The 22,025-nt window shown below is 38.3% G+C and overlaps 2 protein-coding genes across 16 annotated transcripts in view; both read left to right on the top strand.

Moving 5' to 3' along the window:
• PPP3CB (protein phosphatase 3 catalytic subunit beta) overlaps window positions 1-9,582 on the top strand; it is a 64,137-nt gene extending 54,555 nt beyond the window's left edge. For 7 of the 11 annotated variants that reach the window (XM_070057008.1, XM_070057007.1, XM_051823059.2 and 4 more), the window contains 2 exons: window positions 6,365-6,394; window positions 7,797-9,415. In XM_070057008.1, the coding sequence (XP_069913109.1) occupies window positions 6,365-6,394; window positions 7,797-7,975 (209 nt within the window). In that variant the 3' untranslated portion in view covers window positions 7,976-9,415. 11 annotated transcript variants of the gene reach the window in all.
• A 2,661-nt stretch (window positions 9,583-12,243) lies between these two features.
• MSS51 (MSS51 mitochondrial translational activator) lies at window positions 12,244-22,025 on the top strand. 5 transcript variants are annotated; one of them, XM_070057844.1, is made up of 8 exons: window positions 12,288-12,500; window positions 16,838-16,895; window positions 17,571-17,815; window positions 18,100-18,255; window positions 19,169-19,293; window positions 19,461-20,024; window positions 20,690-20,783; window positions 21,082-22,025. In XM_070057844.1, exons 3-8 carry the CDS (start codon window positions 17,595-17,597, stop codon window positions 21,308-21,310), a joined length of 1,389 nt encoding a protein of 462 aa, XP_069913945.1. In that variant the 5' UTR covers window positions 12,288-12,500; window positions 16,838-16,895; window positions 17,571-17,594; the 3' UTR covers window positions 21,311-22,025. The 5 variants fall into 5 exon arrangements, with proteins under 5 accessions (XP_069913948.1, XP_069913945.1, XP_069913947.1 ...); XM_051823217.2 differs by having other exon boundaries at window positions 12,367-12,500; window positions 16,838-16,884; XM_070057847.1 differs by lacking the exon at window positions 16,838-16,895 and having other exon boundaries at window positions 12,244-12,500; window positions 17,674-17,815.

Genomic DNA, 22,025 nt, shown 5'->3' with positions numbered 1-22,025 from the left:
TAATGCATGCAGGGATTTTCTTCTGCTTTTTAGCTCCTGTCTCAGCAGCTGACATAGGCAGGGTATTGTATGATAGGTAGTATCTGATTAATACCTGACCAGGGCAGAAAATTGTTAGAATGGGTGATCCTTTCAGCTGAAAATCATGGTCATTTATTCAGCTTTTCATGAAGTGATATGGGAGCAGCTCATGTCATAATGTCTGAAATATTTATTCATTTGTCTAAAAGACCTTTTTCTTTTAAAAGCACAGTTTCAGCATGTGAATTAGGATTATATCCTTATTACTAAAATGGAAATGTAATTCCAAGTTTCTTATTTTTAATTTTTTTATTTATGTAACTGTATTAGACTGTGCGTATATTTTCAAATCCTTAATTTTTGAGTTAACAGTCTGCTTGGGCCCCAGAACATTCCTTATGCACTTCACTTGCCAAAAGACTTGTGCAAGGTTTTGTACCTTGGTAAATGATGCCAAAGTTTGTTTTCTGTGGTGTTTGTCAAATGTTCTATGTATAATTGACTGTCTGTAACATGCTGTTTCCTTCCTCTGCAGATGTAGCTGCTTTCCTAAATCTGTCTGTCTTTCTTAGGTTAGCTGTATGTCTGTAAAAGTATGTTCAATTATATTACTCTATCAGACGCTTGTCTGTCCTTTGATGTAGAAGCAGCTTTGTGGCACCTTGTTTTGAGGTTTGCTGCATTTGTAGCTGCACTTTGTGCATTCCGATTATGAATGTAACGTTAGATATTAAGTAATTGTTATAAGGGGTTGAATTTAAATCCTGTAAGTCAAAATGGAAAGGGTGTTATTAAGTGTGCCTTTATTTTGCATGAAAATAAAACAACTATACATAAAGCATTCCTGTAATCTGGCTCATTGAATATTTTATATTTTAAAAAAACTTAACTTTTTTGGTGTAAATATTTGTGTTAATACCGGGTTAACTTTTTGAAAGCCCATTACAGATTACACAGATGAGAGTGATGTGAATGCTATAGACCATAAAGGGTAACTCAAGATCTAGAATTCTTTCTCTTGTGGTTGAAAAGCAAAAAATGTTATGTGGAAAAGCCTGAATTTATCTTTTATTGTAGCCACTTTTGACAGCCCTCCAAGGGTCATTGTTCTATTAAAACAGGCAGCAGTGGATCTGATATTTCCTTAGTGGTGATTAACAGTTCTTTTTTGGTGTTGTAATTAATGACTTTTTTAAATAAAAATAAGAAAAATTTTAATTTGAAACTTTGAATAATTTTAAATTAGATTAACTTTTCACAATTTCATTTCACTTAGTACCACAATAAGTGCTTTTTAATAAAAGTAATTTTTTCCTGTAGGTGAATAATTTTCACTGTAGCCTGTACACGTTCTGTTTTACATGTTACTGTATTGTCTGCTACCACCACTGATACATCTGACAGCTATATTTTCAAATTACAGTTTCAAATTTTCATTCTAAATGAGGTTTCTTTTTTATTAAAAAAGTCTTCTCTGATTCACTTTATGTTTCTTGCCCTCTGTTTTTCTTATTATATTATAAACATTAGAAAAATGAGTTTAAAGAGAATTTTGTGAGTGTACATTAAAAAAATATATCTTAAACGTTCAATAAAGCTATCAAAGGTGTTAATAGAAAAGGATGAATTTTAATAGCTGAAATATTACACCCTTCCTTTTCTTTGCTCAGAAAATTTTGAAAGTATCATACTTAAATAAATGTACAGTACAGTCCTCTCTCAGTTATCCTTTAATATATTCCTACTTTTACATTGTATCCAAAACAAACCTTGCTTTCAGATTTCACAATTAGCACGTGCTAATTACATATTTTGTTGATAGCTCAGCACTTGTATTTATTCTGTATGTTCATTTATTACTTTCATCTACCTAAAATGCAGAGCAACAGAGAGAGCGAGAAAGAGAGAGAGAGAGACACTGATATACACAAGCACAGGTGTTCCATCCACTGGTTCACTCCCCAAATGCACACAACAGCCAGGAGTAGGCCAGGCCGTAGTTAGGAGCCAGGAACTCCATCTAGATCTTTCACAAGGGTAGCAGGGACCCAAGCACTTGAGCCATGATCTGCTGCCTCCTAGGATGCATTTGTAGAAAGCTGGACCGAAGTCAAACAAAGAATCAGACCAGCAAACCAATACTGGATGTAGACATCCCAAACAATGGTTTAACCAGCCACACCTCAATAATCATTTCCATATTCATTCTTAATTTGCAAGCAACCTAAATCACTTATTCCTCCAACTTGGAAATCACTGTCGACTGTAGGGAAGGTTTGAAACCAGCTCTGCTGAAGGGACTGTATTCTCAGCATGGAGCTAGTTACTTGAAGGAGCTGAGCTAAAAGGGTCTAATTTGGGAAACGAGATAGCTCCCTGGTTCTGCTAGTAGTGGCTCTTTATAGTGTGATTTAAACATTTGGTTCAAGGTGTTTCCTTATCATAAGATAAAACTTTTTGAAACAAATAACAAAACTCATTTATTTTCAAAGATTTTATTTATTTCAAAGGCACAATTACAGAGAGGGAGAGACAGAAAGAGAAAGATCTTCCATCCACTGGTTCATTCCCCAAATGTTGGCTAGGCATGGGCCAGGCTGAAGCCAGAAACCTGGACCTCCATCTGGGTTTCCCACATGGGTAGCAGGGGCCCAAGTGCTCAGACTGTCTTATGCTGCTTTCCCAGGCATATAGCAGGGAACTGGATCAAGAGTGCAGCAACCAGGACTCAAACCCTGCTCATATGGGATACTGGTGTCTCAGGCAGCAGTTCGACCTACTTTGCTACTACGCTGACCCCAAAACTCATTTTGAAAAAGCTGCATCTGTGTCATTATTTTAAAAAATTATCTAAGATTTTAAATTTCAGTAGATGCTCCCTGTTGTGTATCTGATACTGCAAAAAGATAAAAAATTTTAATTCTAAGACCTCATTCTTAGTAGAAAATAAAAATGTTTGTCTTTTAAATAACTTTAAAGTCATTATATTTGATATTGTTGAACGTTTCTTTGAATTGCACAACTTTATCTAAGTTGAATTTTATGTTCATATTTTGTGTACCTGTTCTTTTTCACAAAAACTTTATTGGAAGCTAGCTTTCCAATGCTGGCTTCACCAGGACCCTATGGAAAATATGTGGTCATCTCTATTTCAGTAATGTCAAATCTTTCTTGGTCATTTATCCTGTATAGTATTGAGGAATACAGTTGGAGGCAACATTATACTCAAATTTATTAAGGCTGTATCAAGGTAGACTGTATGCATATAGATGAAAACAAATAGAGGAGAAATGCAGTAGGCTTTTCAGAAAAAATTTTACAGTTATCAGATCTCTTTCTTTCTAGCTTAATGTTTAAGCTTCAATAATTGTCTTTCAGTTCTAGACATTAAAGTTTGACATAGTATGCAATTTTGAGTATGATATCTGTTATGTTTTCTAGGAAACATTTAGGATCAGTTAGAGGTACCAGGAAAGAACAGAAAATATAATTTGACCTAGAAAATGCTTTCACATAAAAAATTTAAAGTACATAGAGTGCTTTCAAAAGTATATTGTTACATCTCATAATTAGAAAATTCATTAATACTTTTTAAAAACATAACTTGAAAAGTAGGGAGGAGGGAGAGAGAAAGAAATTTGTTTTCCATCTGCTGGTTCACTTCCCAAATGCTCATAACAGCTGGGGCTGAGCTAGGCCAAAGCTGGGAGCCAGGGACTCAGTCTAAATCTCCTACTTGAATGAAAGAGACAAACTGCTTGAGCCCTTACCTACCGCCTCCAGAGTATACATTAGCAGGAAGCCAGATCGGAAGCAGAGCTGGGACCCAAACCCACACAATCTGAAAGGGGAGGGATTCAGATACCAAATGGGTGACATACCTGCTGTGCCAAATGCCCACCCGTATTAACAGACTTGAACTATGGACTCTAGCAAGTAGATTACTAATTCTCATAGTAAGATCAGTTTTGTTCTTAATTTATTACCATAAGTAATATAAATTATGAAATTGTTCATAAGAATTCACTTCCTTTAACAAGTTTCTTTTAGTAACATACTCTGATAGTTTTTTTCCCATTCAGTTGCTAAGCTATGAAGAAAATTGTCTGCATTTTAAAGATTAGGAGTTCTGGTAGAAGTGGATCATTTACCCTAGTTTTCTCCCTGGGAAAAAAGTACAAGGGTGTTTTTCCAGGTATATAGGGCTAGATAAATTTTTTAGAAGATTGATTTATTTATTTGAAAAGCAAAATGACAGAGATCTTCCATCTGCTGATTCACTCCCCAAATGGCTAAAACAGCTAGGGCTGGAATGGGTCAAAGCCAGGAGCCTGGAACTTCATCTTGGACTCCCCTATAAGTGGCAGAGGCCCTGGCACTTGGACGGTCTTCTGCTGCTTTCTCAGGTACAGAGAGATGGATTGGAAGTAGAGCAGCCAAGCTCAGATGGGATGCTGGTGTGGCAGGCAGAGGCTTAAACTGCTGTACCCCAACACTAGCCCCAGCAGTTTTTTTTAAATGGTTATTTGTACAGTGGGCATACAGAAAGTGTGTCCTCTTTGATTTATAATATAAATTAACAGGTATGGAAGATTAACTTCCTTTATTCAGTGTTAATTCTACTTGTTTTGGGTCTCCAGTTTACCTTGATATTTGATTAAAATCAACAACACTTAAAATTTTTTTTTTAAGTTTATTTGAAAGCCAGGGTAAGAGAGAGGGAGAGAACAGAGAGAGTGACTTCCATACACTGGTTACTGCCCAAATTTCCCACGATAGCCAGGGCTTGACCAGGTCAAAGCCAGGAGCCAGGAATTCCGTCTGGGTCTCCCACAAAGCTGGAAGGGGCCTAAATACTTGAGCCATCATCTGCTGCCTTCACAGATACGTTAACAGGAAGCTAGATTGGAAGCAGAACAGTTGGGACTGGAACCAGCCTTTTAATATGGGATGGGGACATCACAAGTGGCCGGGTAACATACTGAGCCATGAAGCTCACACCCAACATTTTCTAATTTAGTCTCCTTTAATTCCTTAAGTTAATCAGTATCCTTTCACATTAAAAACTGCTTTGGGCAAAATATTCAAACATCATTTCTAAGTCATGTTTACTCATAGAAGGTCATTTCAGGAATAATTACTCTAATTGGCCTTATTGCAGAAGAAGCAAAATAGAGATGGGACATAGTTACAGATATTCAGAGTGTGTAAACTTTGGGCAAAGTGGAGAATGAGCAGCATTGTGAGGCAATATGCTCTGCAGTCTTAGATTATGGTCCTCATTGTAAGCTTTTTAAACAGTTCAAACCAAGAAATGAGAGAATAGAATATTTTATTACAAGCTGTGCAACTAAATGTATTGAAATTCTGTAAATGGGTCGGTACAAGGTATTCTAATACAATTCTGATTCATAATAGGACCTATCTCTATGTTGACATCATGAAATAATTAGGATTTATTGCCTGTAAGACTTCAGTTCCATTCCTTAATGCCTTTCTTATTGGTAGATGGTTTGAAAAAATGATCAGTAGTCTTTCCTCGCTTCAGAATGCAGGTTCTTAGTTCCTGAGATAAATTTGAGAGCATGATAATTCATGAATATAAATGGATTTTTAAAGGCTAGCAATGTTAATATATTTAGATATTTGAAACATCAGTATTAGAATATAAAGGAAGTTGGCTGGTAGACAAGAGTGTTCCTTTTAGGTTCCCCACAAAGATTAGAGTCCAGAATTGTTCCACTTACACAGGCGCCAAGTTTATGGCCCTTAAATTTCATTGTAGCCATACTAGCTTTTGCAGCTTAAACTTTGCTTTATAAATTAGAAGTAGCAGGAAAACATTACTGATCCCTTCTAGTTTATGTCTTTGGGAACCAACTGTTGATGAATATTGTTTCTGTTAAGACATGAAAGGAAACTCTCCTGTTCGTTTTTCTGCTACAATTCTGTCATTAGAATCTTACTCCAGAGAATTTTCCTGTAATTGTGATGGATATGATAAATAATGGAAAATTCTAAGACCATCAAAATACTGAATTCAAGATGAGTAATTAAGACTGGAGTGCATTTGCATGAGTGCTGAGATGTCTTATGTTTATAGTAGGTCTTTGTTTCCTGTGCTCTGAGTGATGTCATAGTGCTGTGTGTAAACTGTGCTGTGTCAGAAATTGGGGGATTGGATGGTACTTTCTAATATGGGTACTATTTTTGTTAAATTGTAAATGATGATGTAGTGTGGGGTACTGTAATATTTTAAGTGATCATTGCCTTTTCTGCTGTACAATGTGACCCTTCTCATCTCTCTCATTCATTTTGCATGCCTCTGCTCACTTCTGTACAGCCACAGTTGAGGCTATTGAGGCTGAAAAAGGTACGATCAGAGTCTTTGCACTGGCCAGAGATCTGTGGTGTGTGGGTGGGCATCAGAGAATGTCCTATGGGTGTGTCTTCCTCTAGCTTACAAAGTCCAAGATGAATCATACTCACTGACTCAGCAAGTTTAGCTGTCACATTCCTCTAAAAAAAAATTCACAAAGGCTAATATCCATAGTGATAATCTTTTTACCTGTACTAGTATAATATGGAACCAGAATTTAACGATTCTGATTTTCTTACAGTATAGCATGTTATGCTATGTATTGTAGCTTTTAAAGTTGCCTGTTTTAATGGAAATAACTAAACTGACCCTATAAAAAGAGATCTCTTCCATATTTTGTGTGATTCTATACTACTCAGATTCCCCCCCCCCCAATGAACCCCTTCTAGATACAGCTGAATCTGTTTTTTTCTCATTTTCAGTAATGTTGCTATGAATTTTTTTTTTGCATTTGGGCTATAGTTTACTGCAAGATTATATATATGGATATCATGTGTTGGCTTGATATCACACATTGCTGAATGTTTTCTGCCCCAGTCATTAGTTTGGTTCATTTGCACAGACTACGTCCCAGGGATTCTATGTATTAGACAACCAGATTTACATTAGTTTTCTATGAAATTTCCATAAAATTTTCTATGAAAATTTTGATAATGGAGGCTGCAATCATTCCAGCTGAAGGGAATGAGAATCCATAACATATTGGGAAGGATTGCCATTGTTTTGATTTGGGTTTCCAAAGAATTTGAAGTCAGTGGGCAGTGAATTAAGGAAGATACCTTCTAAAATATGAAAGTGTAAATGCTTTTTGTTATTAGCCAAACAGATCTAACTCCTGGAGGCATATCCCACCTTTTTCATTTCATATTGGTGGTGATAGAGTGATGGTACTTCGACCTCCAAGATAGTTGTGATTTACTAAATGTTAATTTACCTTTACCTCTTTCTCCTCCCACGCTCTTCGTACAAATTTGTATGTTGAGGATTAACCTTGCTTAGCCTCCTCACTTGCCCCTATTCTTGTTGTTCCCTAACTGTGATAGTCACTGGTGATTTTAGAGTCTGAGATAAGAGATAATTGGTATAGAAATCAAACTAAGACCCTCAGACTATTGCCTGAAAATTGATTTTATGAACAGGGAAGAATTATTTTCGTGGGTGTATTTTTAAGGCTATATTAATACTTGTCATCTATGAAACTATCATGTTTATATTTAGGTTTAAACATTTCACATTTTAAGGGAAAGAATGATGTGGGGATAGGATTCAGTTAAAGTAAGATTTAAGTGTTCCTATTTACAGCTAATTTCTCTCTTCTTAAAATTCATTAATTATGTTTTTGAAATCTCAGAAACATTTCTCAATTACTGACTTATCAAATTTGCATTTTGTTAAGCAATACGAGGATTCTCTCCACCACATAGAATCTGCAGTTTTGAAGAGGCAAAGGGTTTGGATAGGATCAATGAGAGAATGCCACCCCGGAAAGATGCTGTACAGCAAGATGGTTTCAATTCTCTGAACACCGCACATGCCACTGAGAACCACGGGACTGGCAACCATAATGCCCAGTGACCAACGGCTTCCCAGGGACTCTCACATCTCGGGCCCCAAATGGACAGATCACCCGAGGAGCTGGAGGGGTCGGCCAAGCTGACTGTAAATGTCACAGTCCCTCTGAAAAAACCATTGTGCTTTTGAGACCCCAGCCCCCTTCCTGGATGGAGGCTTTGAGGGCCCTGGGACATGTTGTGCTATCTGAAAAGATTGGGTCATCGCTGCCAAGGTGGAGAGCAGTGAGCAAGGGGCTTGGGGCAATTTCCAGTGGAGGGCATCTACTCCTCCATTTATGCTTGTGGTTCACACATTTAAGTTTACAAATGAGATTTCTTTTTCCCCCCCTAAGTAGAAATAGATTTTCTTTTTCAACCATAATTCAAATGCAATCTTAAGAGCTAATGTGGACTTTTTTTGTTCCATGAAATGTCTTTAAAGGATGAATTAGCATGGTCTTAAAATACATTTCTGAGATTACTAGCTGTATTTTGAATTGTAGGCAAAATGGTGAGAAACCCAGTTGGCGTTTATACAAATGCTGACCTCAGGTCTATTGTTCTTAAATGTGGCTAATTCTGTAACATAGTCTTGGTATTTTTCAATTATGAATGCATAACCAATTTCTAGGCAGATGCCTTACTTGAACACAAATCCAAAAGCTAATTTAGAATCTTCTTTGCCCAGATCTTTTGAGATTTACACCCCAGAGATTTAAGAAGAAAACCTCTAAATTTCAAAATTATGAAGAATTACAGAATTACTCATTTAAGGTACTTTAAAAGAAGTTTGTACATTGTCAAAGTAAATTTTAATTCAAATCATGTCTGTAAAACTTGACGTATTTTGTGTATGCATGTTTTCATTTTACAAATATTTAATATATAGACCTATGATGTACAGGTACGACATGTATAGGTTACCTAGATGTTATGAGAAATTTTAGTTTATTGTGAGTACTCAAGTTGCTTAAATAGCCACCAGGGTGATTTACTGCTGGCTTTCTATCATTTTTATGTTTTAATGCAAAGGAAATTTTTAAATGTTCCAGAGGTGTTTTTGATTAAGCAGTGCAGCCTAGAAGCAATGGTTCTTTTCAATCATTCAGATGTTAGTGGAAGCCTAAAAGTCAAGACTGCATGTTGAAATTTTAGTTTTGATAGTTACAGAACTGCTTGGTTAAACTAAATGGAACCATGTGCTCATTTTTCACAATTATTGACCTGTATTGATTGCCACTGTAATTTGATATTTTCCTATACTTTGGTGGCCTGCTTCCCTCATGCCCTGGAATACAACTCAGAGCTCCAGGCAGCGGAACCATCTATTGTTTTGTTTGCCAGAAAGTGCACCCTGTATGGTCTCCTGTCTAAGTTGGAAATATTATGCATGTGCAGGACTATTTGAATATTTTATAAACAGTAGCACACAATAAATTCCATGCATGGGCCGCTGCTCCTATCTCTGTGTTGGGTTTTATTTGGGAGATGAAGTATGATTGGACCTTTTAATGCAAATCAAAAAATCTTGTTAATAGAGCTGGAATATCCTTCAGAGAAGATTATCATGTGAACAGTGCATGGTGATTTGATGAATTCTTGTCTTCATAAATTTTGCTTTTTAAAAAACTCTTTGTTACATTTGTCTTATGTGAGCATTAATAGCTGAGCACTCGAGGAACTTTGGATACCTACTGTAGGCCCCCTACACCTAATATTTAAGAAATCACTATTTTCTTTAACTTTTATTTTAAAAAATATATTATTGTGTAGAGTTTTATTACAGTGGTGTTGGGAAATTATTGGGTGTTTTTTAACAATAAGAAGAAAAAATATTAATGAGACTGTATTTTTCTCCCATCCTGTTCTTTATTCTTTGCCATAATCAAAATAAATATAGGATTTGGCAAATTGAGGGAGATTAGGATGAGTTTCTCAACATTTTGTAACTAGTTTTATAATAATGTAATTATGTAATAATTTTAATTCTCAACAATAATTACAGTGGCACACATTATAAAGCATTAATTTAAATCAAATTATACTTACCTCATTCCAGATAACAAACAAAGCTTCTCAAATTGTTGATTATTACAGCTTCTACTATTATCACATTAACTTGCAAACTAGTTCATGAACTACCTCTAAAGTTATGTACTTCATACCTTAGAGATTCTTCTTGATGTTACTGCTTATGAAAGTTATGCATATTTAAGAGCCTAACTAGCATTATTAGGTGTCAGGAACTTCCTTAGTGCTAGGTTCATCATAAAGTTCTATGAGGGGTCTTCAAAAGTTCATGGAAAATGCATATTGTGAAAAAACTATGCATAACTTAAATTTTTTACCATAATAAACTTACCTTTTAAAAATTATTTGGGAGGCAGAGAGAGAGAGCACACACAAGCATGCCCTCCCATCTGCCTGTGCACTCACCAAGTGCTTGGGGGACAGAAGTCAAAGCTAGGAGCCATGAACGCAATCCAGGTCTCGACATGGATATCAAGAACCCAGCTACTGAGTCATCACTGCTTCCCAGAGTCTTTATTAGCAGGAAGCTGGAATCAGGATCTCGCCAGCAAGTCAAATGCAGGCACTGATGTGGAGCCTGGGTGTCCTAACAAGCATCTTAACTGCTAAGCCAGACACCTGCCCCTAAACTTCTCTTTTAATTCCATGAAGCTTTTGAAGTACCCTCATACAGTGTTTGTAGGAATCACGGATAGACCTTAGCAAACTAGAGGAATTAAGGTTTAATAGTAAAAATGGAGAGTAAGAGAAAGGAGTAGAACTCAGAGAAAGTGGTGAACTTAAAGAATCGTAGAATATCACCTGTCACTACAAAGAACATTTCCTAACCTGTTGAATGGGAACCTATTCCTAGTCTTTCTTCATAATTAGTTCCACAGCAAACCATTTGTTAAATTATTTTTAATGCAACTCATGATGAGTAGAGTACAAATTGTGAAAAGATCAGATCTTTCCAGGTTGTCATTTTAAATGCCTATCATGTTAGTGATGGTGAAATATAAATTAATATTCAACATGAAATTTTTTCTATATATCATTTCCTTTTGTATTGAAAGATGACTCTTCTGAATTAGAAAAGTCACTCTCTGACTTTCTATACTTTCTTCAGTTAAATCATTATTAACAGAACTCATAAACATCATAGTTCATAATTCATAGGTTCATGTTTAAATTTTGAAGCCAGTTAAATTTATGCTGATCTGAAATTTTTGCTCAGAATCAATTACTCTTATTTGGGTTTTTGCCATTGCAACTGATTTTCCTTTTTCCACAGCTACTCTAAATAATATTGAATAATATTTCACTGAATCCTTAACACTTTTCTTCCACCTTCCCTGCTTATAGTTTATGGTTTCTACAGTTTGGGGGTTCCTTTGAAATCCGTTCTCTGCATCTGTTCTTACGGGGATTTGATTTGCCACATTCCAGGACCTCAGTGCAGGTGGTTCTCCTGGTTGTATGATGCTCGTCGAGGCAGGTAAGTTGACAGCTAGGGCCAGATGTAAGGAGAAAATCAGGTCTTAGATTCGTGTAAGACCACTGCCCTAACAACTTCTGATAGGTCCTTGAGCTAGTGGAAAGAAGCTAAGGAATGTGGAATTGAATTTCCAAGATCAGTATCTATTACAAGAAGGAATAAGAGGGTGCACTGAGTTGATTATTTTCTATTTTTTGTTCCTGAAAGTAGTATGCATGTTTAGTCATTAACAAAAATGTTAGTCTTGCTTACTTTAATGTTCCAGAAACATTTATTCTTCTTTTGAAATAAACAAACAGGTGGAATCTGTCTGAGGATGCTTAAGAGAATACCTTGTTTTCTTTTCAGGAAAGTGAATTTTACAAATTAATTCTGTATGTTCTCCCTAGAGTTTGATTGAATTCTGTACTAATAAATTACTGTTTCTCCTGTCCTTTGTTGGGTTATTATAATTGTACAATAGCTTAGGTTGGGCAATGTTGAGTTCTGTTTGTGCAGTGTTTGATATGTTTCAAAAGGACATTGGGCTTGGGGGAACTCTTCTTGAGTCTAGATTCTATACAGGGACTTCAGGGGCTCCTGTACCTCTGGGCTAAGTGCATATCCTTTCTAACCAAATATTGACTTCTGGACTAATCCCAAGGCTTTTTGTCTGAAGCTGTAAAGTGAGAGCAGAAATGCTGCCTTGAGTGAGAGAAGTCCAGGAAGCAGTAGGTTTCGTCTTTCCTGAGCCTGCCCTGGCCTTGGTGAGTTTGAAAGTGTTGACAGTCTTTAGCCCCTTTGGCAGAGAATGAGGATCAGAAAGAGAGAAGTCCTCAGGCAGGGGGCCAGGTCCTTACTTGCCTCATTAGGGAGACTTTAGCCTTGTCTGTCTGGTTGGCAGGGCACACTTAATCACTGAGACCCAGCATTTCAGCAGTTTGCAGAGGAAACTGATATGAAGGGACAGCTGCAAGTGAGCCACAACCTAGATTTGAGGAGACCAAACACTCACTTCACTTGGAGGAAAGAGAAAGAAGGAAGCCGAGGGCTTAGCAGGGTAAGTTACTTTCCCATCGACCTGCTTGCTTGCTTTATAATTGAGTAAAGTATTTAGCACCCTGGGAAGTGTTAATCACTGATTAAGCAGATGAATGTGGTCATAATAGCAATGTCCTTAATGTAGTTTTTCTTTTTCTTTGCCCTTTTTGAGGATTCCCAGTGACCATCTTTACTCTCCCTTTTCTTTTTCCAGAGATGTTTCCAGTTTGCTCATGAATTAGAGAAAATTAGGTGGGCCCTCTTGGTCTAAAAATAGTGAGAAAATTACTGTATTAGGTGAAACTTTGGGCTTCGGGTGGCAAGGATGGAGAAAAAGGGGATATCTGGGTCTGGGAATTGGTTAGTATTGTGGTTTGTAATTTGGAGATGGAGTTTTCCTAGGCCATGAAATGTATGGCTCCTCTCCTCTAGTCTGTGGTGTTAGTGTTTTCTTTCTCATATATTGGGAGTGACTAGAAAAAATTTTTACAGTGATTCTTTTCTAGGTAGGGTGGATTGAACTCTGGAAAGTTCTGAAAGCTTACCGCAGTTAGGCATCTCCCTTTTATCTCTCTCCTGTCCTCTTCCTAACCCCCCCCCCCTTTTGTGTTTCTACATCTACACCCTTTGAACTTGGAGAAGGCCAGTGATTTTTGCAGGAAAATTGGAGCCAAGGAAGCTATGTCTGGTTCTAGGGTACACAAACTCAGACATGAACCTGATGATGATATATGTGTGTGCAGACCCAAATGCCAAAACTTGACTTCTTCCCACCTTCTTATCTTCCTGCCAGGAAGCAAGCTTATTTGTACCATGGATCATGAATATGCTCTAGACACAGATGAGACTGTGACTTAGCGATTTCACCACCATTGTTTTTCATTTCCAGACATTTCAGCCAATGCCCATATCCAAGAATTAATTTTGCATTAGAGACCTCTCTTTGAAAATGCAGCTAAGTGAAGCAGACCTTTTTTAATCATAACTGGCTCCCACTGTAGCAAAAAGGCTATGGTTTAACATACAGAAGATATTTATTGTAACTCCTGAGATTTAAGACCCTAAAGTTGTCTCAAAGATACTTGTTTCCATAACCATGAAAAAAATATTCATTCAGGGCTGGCACTGTGGCACAGCGGGTTAAAGCCCTGGCCTGAAGCACCGGCATCCCACATGGGCACCGGTTCTAGTCCTGGCTGCTCCTCTTCCAATCCAGCTCTCTGCTGTGGCCTGGGAAAGCAGTAGAAGATAGCCCAAGTCCTTGGGCCCCTGCACCCACGTGGGAGACCCGGAACAAGCTCCTGGCTTTGGATCGGTTAGCTCTGGCCGTTTCGGCCAGTTGGGGAGTGAACCAACAGATGGAAGACCTCTCTCTCTCTGTCTCGACCTCTCTCTGTAACTCTGTCTTTCAAATCAATAAATAAAATAAATCTTAAAAAAAAAAAAAAGAAAAAAAAGGCTACCCAACTGAAAACTACCCCAACTGAAGACTTGCTGTCCTAAAAAAAAAAATCGTCCTTTCAAGATTTAAGAAGCTGTTAAATTGCCTGAAGGGAGTAGGTAGACAGAAAAGATAAATAAATGCTTTTCTAGAATGATAGTAATTCTGAAAATGCATTGAGAATGGGGGTGGTTAAAAGTGGAGGGCACCACTTTTTAATTGTATATGTAATTAGTTATTGCTGTGTGCTGAAGACTGCGAAGGAAAAACAGAGGATTAAGTTAGGTGGTCAGATGTTGGAAATGGGATCCAAAGGCGTCCCATCACTCTTTTTTTTTTTTTTTTTTTAAAGATTATTTATTTGGAAGTCAGAGTTACACAGAAAGAGAAGGATAGGCAGAGAAAGAGAGGCCTTCCATCCACTGGTTTACTACCCAGTTGGCCACAATGGTCAGAGCTGTGCTAATCTGAAGCCAGGAGCTTTTTCCTGGTCTCCCACATGGGTACAGGGGCCCAAGGTCTTGGGCAATCTTACATTGCTTTCCCAGGCACAGCAGAGAGCTGGATTAGAAGTGGAGCAGCCAGGTCTCGAACCAGTGGCCATATTGGATGCCAGCACTGCAGGCTGTGGCTTTACCCACTATACCACAGTGCTGGCCCCCATTCATTTTTAAGGAATGTAAGGGTCATGTCCCTTAAACCCTATGATAATATGGTATCATTAGGTCCAATGTCTTGTTCATTGGTGATATTGTAGAGGATATGGTACACGATTGAGCTTAGTAGTCTCTTTTGTGGACTCTAAAAACCATTCAACCATGGGATAAGGGGAGATACATTAAAAGAATGGATGGATGGGTGAGTGAAACTCCTGTTAAGCCTCTGCTTGGACTCTTATATTCCATATCAGAGTACCTGGGTTCGAGGACCAGCTCTGCTTTTTAGCCTCTCAATCTGTGGATTTCTCTGCCTCTCTCTTTCTTTCTCCCTCCCTTTTGAAATTCTTTTATTCTGGGGAGGGGGAGGAGAGGAGAGGAGAGGCAAGGAGAGAGAGAGAGAGAGAGAGAGAGAGAGAGAGAGAGAGAGAGAGAAATCTGCCATCTACTGATTCACTCCCCAAATACCTACAACAAATAGGGTTGGGCCAGGCCAGAGCTAGGAGCTGGAAAGTGAATCTCAGTCTCGCATGTCAGTGGCAGTAACCCAACCACGTGAGCCATCACCATCTGCCACCATCACCAGCAGGAAGCCAGAATCAACAGGGGAGCTAGGACTCAACCCCAGCTGCTCCACTATGGCATATGGATGTCCCAAGTTGCATCTTAACTGCTAGGCCAAACTGCCCACTTTCTTTCCTTTCTTAACTGAGGCAAAATTTATATAACAAAATTCATAAAGTGAGCAATTAAATGGCATTTAATGAATGCATAGTATTGTACAGTCTAGTTCTAAAACATTTTCATCATCCTAAAAGGGAACCCCATAACTGTTAAGCAGTTACTCCCCATTTCCTCTTTGCCCTGTCCCTGATAACATCAATCTGCTTTCTGTCTCTGGATTTACCTATTCTGGATATTTTGTATAAATGTTATCATAAAACATGAAAACATTTGTATCTGACTTCTTTAACTTTGCACAGTATTTTTCAGGTTTGCTGTGACATGTTTCAGTATTTTATTTCCTTCTATAGCTGAATGATACTCATATGGAAATATATATGTATTGATTTATCTTCCTCAATTTGTTTATTCAATATTCATCTGTCAGTAGCTTTTTTTGTTGTTGTTTTTTGCTTTTGACTATTGTGAATAGTGCTGCTATGAACATTCATGTATAATAATTTGTTTGAGTACTTTTAATTATTCAGGATATATGCTTGAAAATGAAATTACTGGGTGAATTTGAAAATTGAAATGAAATTCCTTTTTGAGGAACTGCCATACTGTTTTCTATAGTGGGTATACCATTTTATATTCCCACTAGCAACTCATGTTTGAGGCTTCTTCTTATTTCATATTCTCATCAACGTTTGTTATTTTCTATTTTTTTATAATAGCCATCCTACTGGGTATAAAATGATATCTTATTGTGGTTTTGATTTGCATTTTCCTAATTTACTAATTGTTCACAATAATTTGTTGTCCACATATATTGCATATATTGTTTAGAAAAATGCTTATTCAAATAGTTTTCTCATATTTAGTTAGGATTTTTTAATGTATATATTGGATATAAACCCCTTATCAGATATTTGATTTGTAATATTTTCTCTCATTCTGTGGGTTGTTGTTTCACTCTTGATGATGTCCTTTGATGCACAAGTTTTGAATTTTGATCTAGACCAATTCATTTTTTCTTTTATTTTCTTAATTTTAATGGCATATAGAAGAAATTGTTGTCATGAAGTTTCCTCCTATGTTTTCTTCTAAGACTTAGAATTTTAACTCCCATGTTTAGGTCTTTGGACTTACATTTAAGCTCAAGGCGTTACATTTTATTAATTCCCAGCGTGTTCCACTCTTCATTTTTATGCTCATCCTTTTCTCTGTGCTTAGAATTCCTTCTTCCCCTCTCCATGTACTCAAATTATTCCTATCTATTAAGGTCTAGTTTACTTACTACCTGCTTCATGAAGTCTTCTTATGGAAGAATAAGTCTTCCAAGGAATCCCTTCTTCTGATCTCTAATTAGTGCTTTAGTTTCACTTTTTTTAAAAAAATAGAATTTGTATAGAGCCATGTAGTTTACATCTAATCTCTCTATAGGACTTTTAGATGAGATGTATGTTTTTCATATTTGTCTCCATACTGTATGTTGAAACTGATTTTATATGTTTACCAATAAATATATATTGAATGAATGGGTGCTTTTTTCTTTCAATGTGTTTCCATTTTTTTACTCATCCCTTCTGGAAGTCATGGGAGAAGACAAAAAGGAAAAGAGGGTATCACAAGAGTCCCAGGTAGCTAGTACGTGAGTATGGTCTTAGTTTTACTTCAAAACTTATCCCTTAGGCAGTTTTGCTAGTAGTTTGCTTGACTTGGCTTTGAGTATATAATTCAGCATGTGGTGCTAATTTTATGTTGCATTTAATTTCTACTTATTGGTTTCTTGCTTATAAATGTGATGATAGGTCTTTTAAAATGAATGTTTTGTCTTACCAATGAGATTAGATTGGCAATTTCTGTTTCAGTAGATGGTAGTTTGGGACTACTAAGACTTCTATTGTTTTTTCATTTCTTACATTGATTGTTAAAATACTGTATACTAATAACATGTGAATATATTCTTCTAAAAAATTCATTCATTATAGGTTAGTCTAAAGGCCCCTTTGGCTATCTCCTATTCAGTTAATCACTGTTACCAATTTTCTAAGTACCCTGCCAGAACCCTTTTGATGCACTTACTTACATATATATTCATATTGTATATAGAACTTCATATGTAGCACATAAAATGTAATAATATATAATAATTATTTTTCACAACTGCTTGTAGTAGTTATCAGTAAATACTAAATCAATACCTGGATCTTCCTGATAATCTGGGTCTGAGAAACTGGAATGAGAAATGCAAGCCCAAGTGTATAAAAACATATCATCCATGTCCAGCTTGCAAAATTCCATTCCATGTCTGTTTTGCGTGTAGTCCCCAGGTATCACTAGACAGACCATGGCTCCCCGGTCCCGGAGACGAAGGCATAAGAAACCTCCCTCATCAGTGGTTTCCACGATTGTCACCCCACCTGCAGATGTGACCTCTGTACCTCTGACTCTCTCAAAACCCGGCCCTAGTATAGATGCACTTGGCTTCTTCTCTTTGGAGAATAATGTTCCTGGCCTGTCGCAGCTGATCCTTCAAAAGCTGAACATGAAAAGCTATGAAGAATACAAGTGAGTGAGCATCTCCATGGAAGAAGTATGTCTTTCATAAAAGTGATTACAGAAGGTGGAGTGGGAGTATAATTTGGGCAATATGGAGTACTTCCATTGAAGGATTTCCTCATTTTGACTTTTGCCAGTTTTATTCCTATAGAAGAAATAAAATTTTCTTGAATGAGAAATGGTGGGAGTAGGCGATAATAAGAGTAGTTGGAAATGTATAGAGGCAAGATGGGGGACATGAGAGCTTTTGGAGATACTCTTTCCCTATTGCCACTCCTCCACTGTCTCTGCAGGTTGGTGGTAGATGGGGGTACCCCAGTATCGGGCTTTGGATTTCGATGTCCTCAAGAAATGTTCCAGAAGATGGAGGACACCTTTCGATTCTGTGCTCACTGTAGAGTACTCCCCAGTGGCCTTCCAGACACCAAGGTCCTCCGGCACTGTAAGAGGTGACTTGTATGGGGCTAGTAGGGGAGGCATTAAAAAAATGACCCTGTTCTGAGACCTCATCCCAAGAGGAAAGATCGAGTGTTTTCAGAATAACTTCAGACCCATTCCATATTTTGTGTGATCCAGAAAGATTAGAACAGGGTTCTGTTTTCTAAAAAAAATATTTATTTATTCATTTATTTGGAAGGCAGAGTTATAGAGAGGCAGAGGTGGAGACAGAGAGAGCTATCTTCCATATGTTGGTTCACTCCCTAAATGGCTGCAACAGCCAAAGCTGGACTGATCTGAAGCCAGGAGCTTCTTCAAGGTCTCTCACGTAGGTGTGGGGGCACGGGGCTTAGGCCATCTTCTACTGCTTTACCAGGCCATAACAGAGAGCTGGATTGGATCAGAAGTGGAGCAGTCAGGACTGGAATCGGAGCCCATATGGGATTCTGGCACCATAGACGGCAGCTTTACCTGCTATACCACCGTGCTGACCCTAGAACAGGGTTCTAATCCTGCTTATTTTTGGTGTTATAGGGAGATCAGAGGAGAAACTACAATATAATCTCCACTCCTTTTTGAGTACTTAAGGAGTAAAACCACATCTGTTGTAGAGCAATTAGAGTTGAGCCATGACTTGATGAGAGGGCAGCTGCTAACTCCTGTGTATCTTTCTTAATGATATTTAAAAATTGAGTTGTTCCTGACAGAAACTGAGGTGTCAGTCTGAGAGAATAATGATTTTCCCATTGCTTCCTACCAAATGTCATCCTCAAACTTCATGCATCAGTGGTAATTCTTCTCTGCAGCATCTTTATTCATTCACTAATCTTTCTTCCTAGGTTATGAGAATTATCAATTTCCTTTCTTAGACACCCCCAACCTTTTTAGTATAGGAACATCTATTTCTGTGGCTCATTCTCATAGGTGCAGAAATGTCTATTACTGTGGTCCAGAGTGCCAGAGGTCAGACTGGCCAGCACACAGGAAAGTTTGTCGAGAGCTTCATCTTGTGGCTGTGGACCGTCTCATGGAATGGCTTCTGGTCACAGGTGAAGTGGTGGTGTTGGGGCACCATGCCATATACATCACAATCGTGCTTAGAGAGCAGTATGAAAGCGTGTTGTTACAAGTTGATGTGGAGGGACTAGTGATCACTAGGAGGGAATTTTGAAGCCAGGGAGGGCTTAAGTCAATTCTTATTCCTTCTGTCCTGCAGGTGACTTTGTCCTACCCTCAGGACCTTGGCCATGTCCAGCTGACGTACAGGACTGGGATACCTGGTTTTCTATGAGAAGGTTACAGTTAGATACTACACTGGATGCTGTGATAGGTAGTCATGCCATGACCACCCTGTGGGCCAACGTAGGACGCCCAAGGCCAGACCCAGATGTTTTGCAGGGCTCATTGAAACGGCTTCTGACAGATGCCCTGTCCCGGCCCCTGACGCTGGGCCTAGGACTTCGGACCTTGAGGATAGATACTGGGAAGGCTGGAGGAAGTACAGTGCATGTGGTTGGTGCTTCCCACGTGGAGACATTTCTTACTCGCCCTGGAGACTATGATGAGCTTGGCTACATGTTTCCTGGACACACTGGCCTTCGTGTGGTCATGGTGGGTGTAGATGTGGCTACTGACTTTTTACAGAGCACTTCAGCTTCGACCCTGAAGCCTGGCACAATTCAACTTAGTGGCCACAGGGGCCTCTATCATGACTTCTGGGAAGAGAAAGTAGAGACTGGGCAAATAGCCCATCCCGATTTGGTAGTTGCATTCCATCCAGGTAAGAGTCTTGGGCCAGGGGAATACTGGGTGACTCCCATGAGAATTTCCCATCCTGACTCTTGTGTCTTTGGAAGACTATTTATTTGGTCTCGTTAAATACAATATGATTATATGATTATGATCTTGGTTGACCAGTTTCCATATGTACTATACCTGGGTTCAAAATTTTTCATCAAAGAACTTGGGGTGGTGTAGATGATGGCTTTTTTTTTTTTTTAAAGAGATTTGTTTATTTATTTGAAAGAGTTACAGAGAGGCAGAGGCAGAGGGAGAGATCTTCCATCCGCTGGTTCACTCCCCAAATGGCTGCAATGGCTGGAGCTGAGCCAATGCAAAGCAAGGAGCTTCTTCCAGGTCTTCCACACGGGTGCAGGGGCCCAAGCACTTAGGCCATCTTCCACTGCTTTCCCAGGCCATTGCAGAGAGCTGTGAAACAGAAGTGGAACACCCGGGTCTCTAACCAGCACCCATGTGAGATGCTGGCAATACAGGTGGCAGCTTTACCTGCTATGCCACAGCACCAGCCCCATTTTTTAATTTATTCTTTGATGATGGTTATTAGAGATGAACAAGTTGAGGGTTAGAGTGGACACAATGAAATATCTTGCTGTTAGGGTATCCCTCAGCCTTTCTCCTATTTCCATTTCCATTTTTGTTTCTTAGGTTTCCATGCCTCTGCGGATTTGATGGAGGCCTGGCTGCCCACCTTGCTACTACTTCGTGACTATGAGATCCCTACACTGATAACTGTTTACAGGTTTTGACCTCTTATTTGTGATACTTCTGACTCACACCTCTCTTTGTTTGTATAGATTAGCTCATTTCACTTACCCTTGCTTGTCTTACTTCTTCTGGTGAGGATGCTTTCCCTTCTCACATGGCTTTTTTATCCTGTTGGAGTAAAATCCTGTGCTAGTTAAAAGATAGTGTTTGCCTGGTCCAGCCTTAGGTAATTTTGGGGATTGGTGAGTACAAAAGTATCATGCTTTTGAGTAATTTCTCTTCTATCTCTTTTATAATCAATCAGAGCAATTTTTCTTCTCTCTCCTCTACAGCCACCAGGAGTTGGCAGCCTCTTTGCAGATTCTGGTGGACCTGGATGTGCACATCATTGCCTGTGGAGCTAACCCTTTCACATCCTGCAAACCTGAACAGGTCTATTCCAACCCCAACAAGCAGCCAGTGTACTGCTCTGCTTACTATATTATGTTTCTTGGCAGCACCTGCCAGTTGGATAAAAAAGAATTGGAAGAGGAAGTAGATGGTGGGGTTTTAAATAACTGAGCCAGATCCAGACCAGACATCTAGAAAATGGGGAAGTGAAATGACGCTACTGATGTTAGGTTTGTCATCAGCTTTGTAACCTACTGTAAGACTCTTTGATTGTACAGGTAAAGATTCTAAGCTGAATGAGAGCTCCAGTATGATGTTTCTCATTTCTAACACGTTAGCCATGGTAGCCTCTAGTGGATTCTACACTTAGTGGCAAAGGGTTTGTCCTGGTAATGATTTATCTAGAACCTAGAGTTTGTTGAAGATTCCCTTGTGGAAGTTACACTTTCTAACTGAGAAGAATGAAAATTACCTTATTCTTCTGAAAAAGTTTTCTTCTTAGCCAGCAGTGGGGCAAAAAATAGAGATATGTTAATGACTTGAAGGAGTGCAAGAATGGACAAGTCAGAGAAGTTATTGGGAACACAAAGGAAGTTATCAGGATGGCAGCTCTCCTTTTTCCCAACTTTTTTTTTTTTCTTTTTAATTTAAGCTATACAAGTTTCATGTTTTTCATATACAGATTTTAGGAACCTAGTGATACTTCCCACCCCATTTCCTGGCTTTTTGAGAGAAATGTCTCATTTTTCTATTTTCACTCAGGGAATTCTGACCCTAGAGCAGCCCTGGTATTTTAGATATTCCAGAGTATATCAGACTTTACCTGAACATCCTGGAGTTGTTATCTCCTTTTCTACCATAATAAACGTGGTTTGGGGCTTCCTAA

The sequence above is a fragment of the Oryctolagus cuniculus genome, chromosome 15, assembly GCF_964237555.1.
Source record: "Oryctolagus cuniculus chromosome 15, mOryCun1.1, whole genome shotgun sequence".
NCBI lineage: Eukaryota > Metazoa > Chordata > Mammalia > Lagomorpha > Leporidae > Oryctolagus > Oryctolagus cuniculus.
Note: the sequence above shows the minus strand (reverse complement) of the source record. Positions and strands in the feature narration are given on the sequence as shown.

Bases quoted from the DNA above. Each gene is read 5' to 3' on its own strand.
- MSS51 (XM_051823217.2), top strand. From the start codon at position 16,840: ATGGGAGAAGACAAAAAGGAAAAGAGGGTATCACAAGAGTCCCAG. The intron at 17,816-18,099 runs GTGAGTGAGCAT...CTGTCTCTGCAG, and splicing joins AAAAGCTATGAAGAATACAA to GTTGGTGGTAGATGGGGGTA. The intron at 18,256-19,168 runs GTGACTTGTATG...TCATTCTCATAG, and splicing joins GTCCTCCGGCACTGTAAGAG to GTGCAGAAATGTCTATTACT.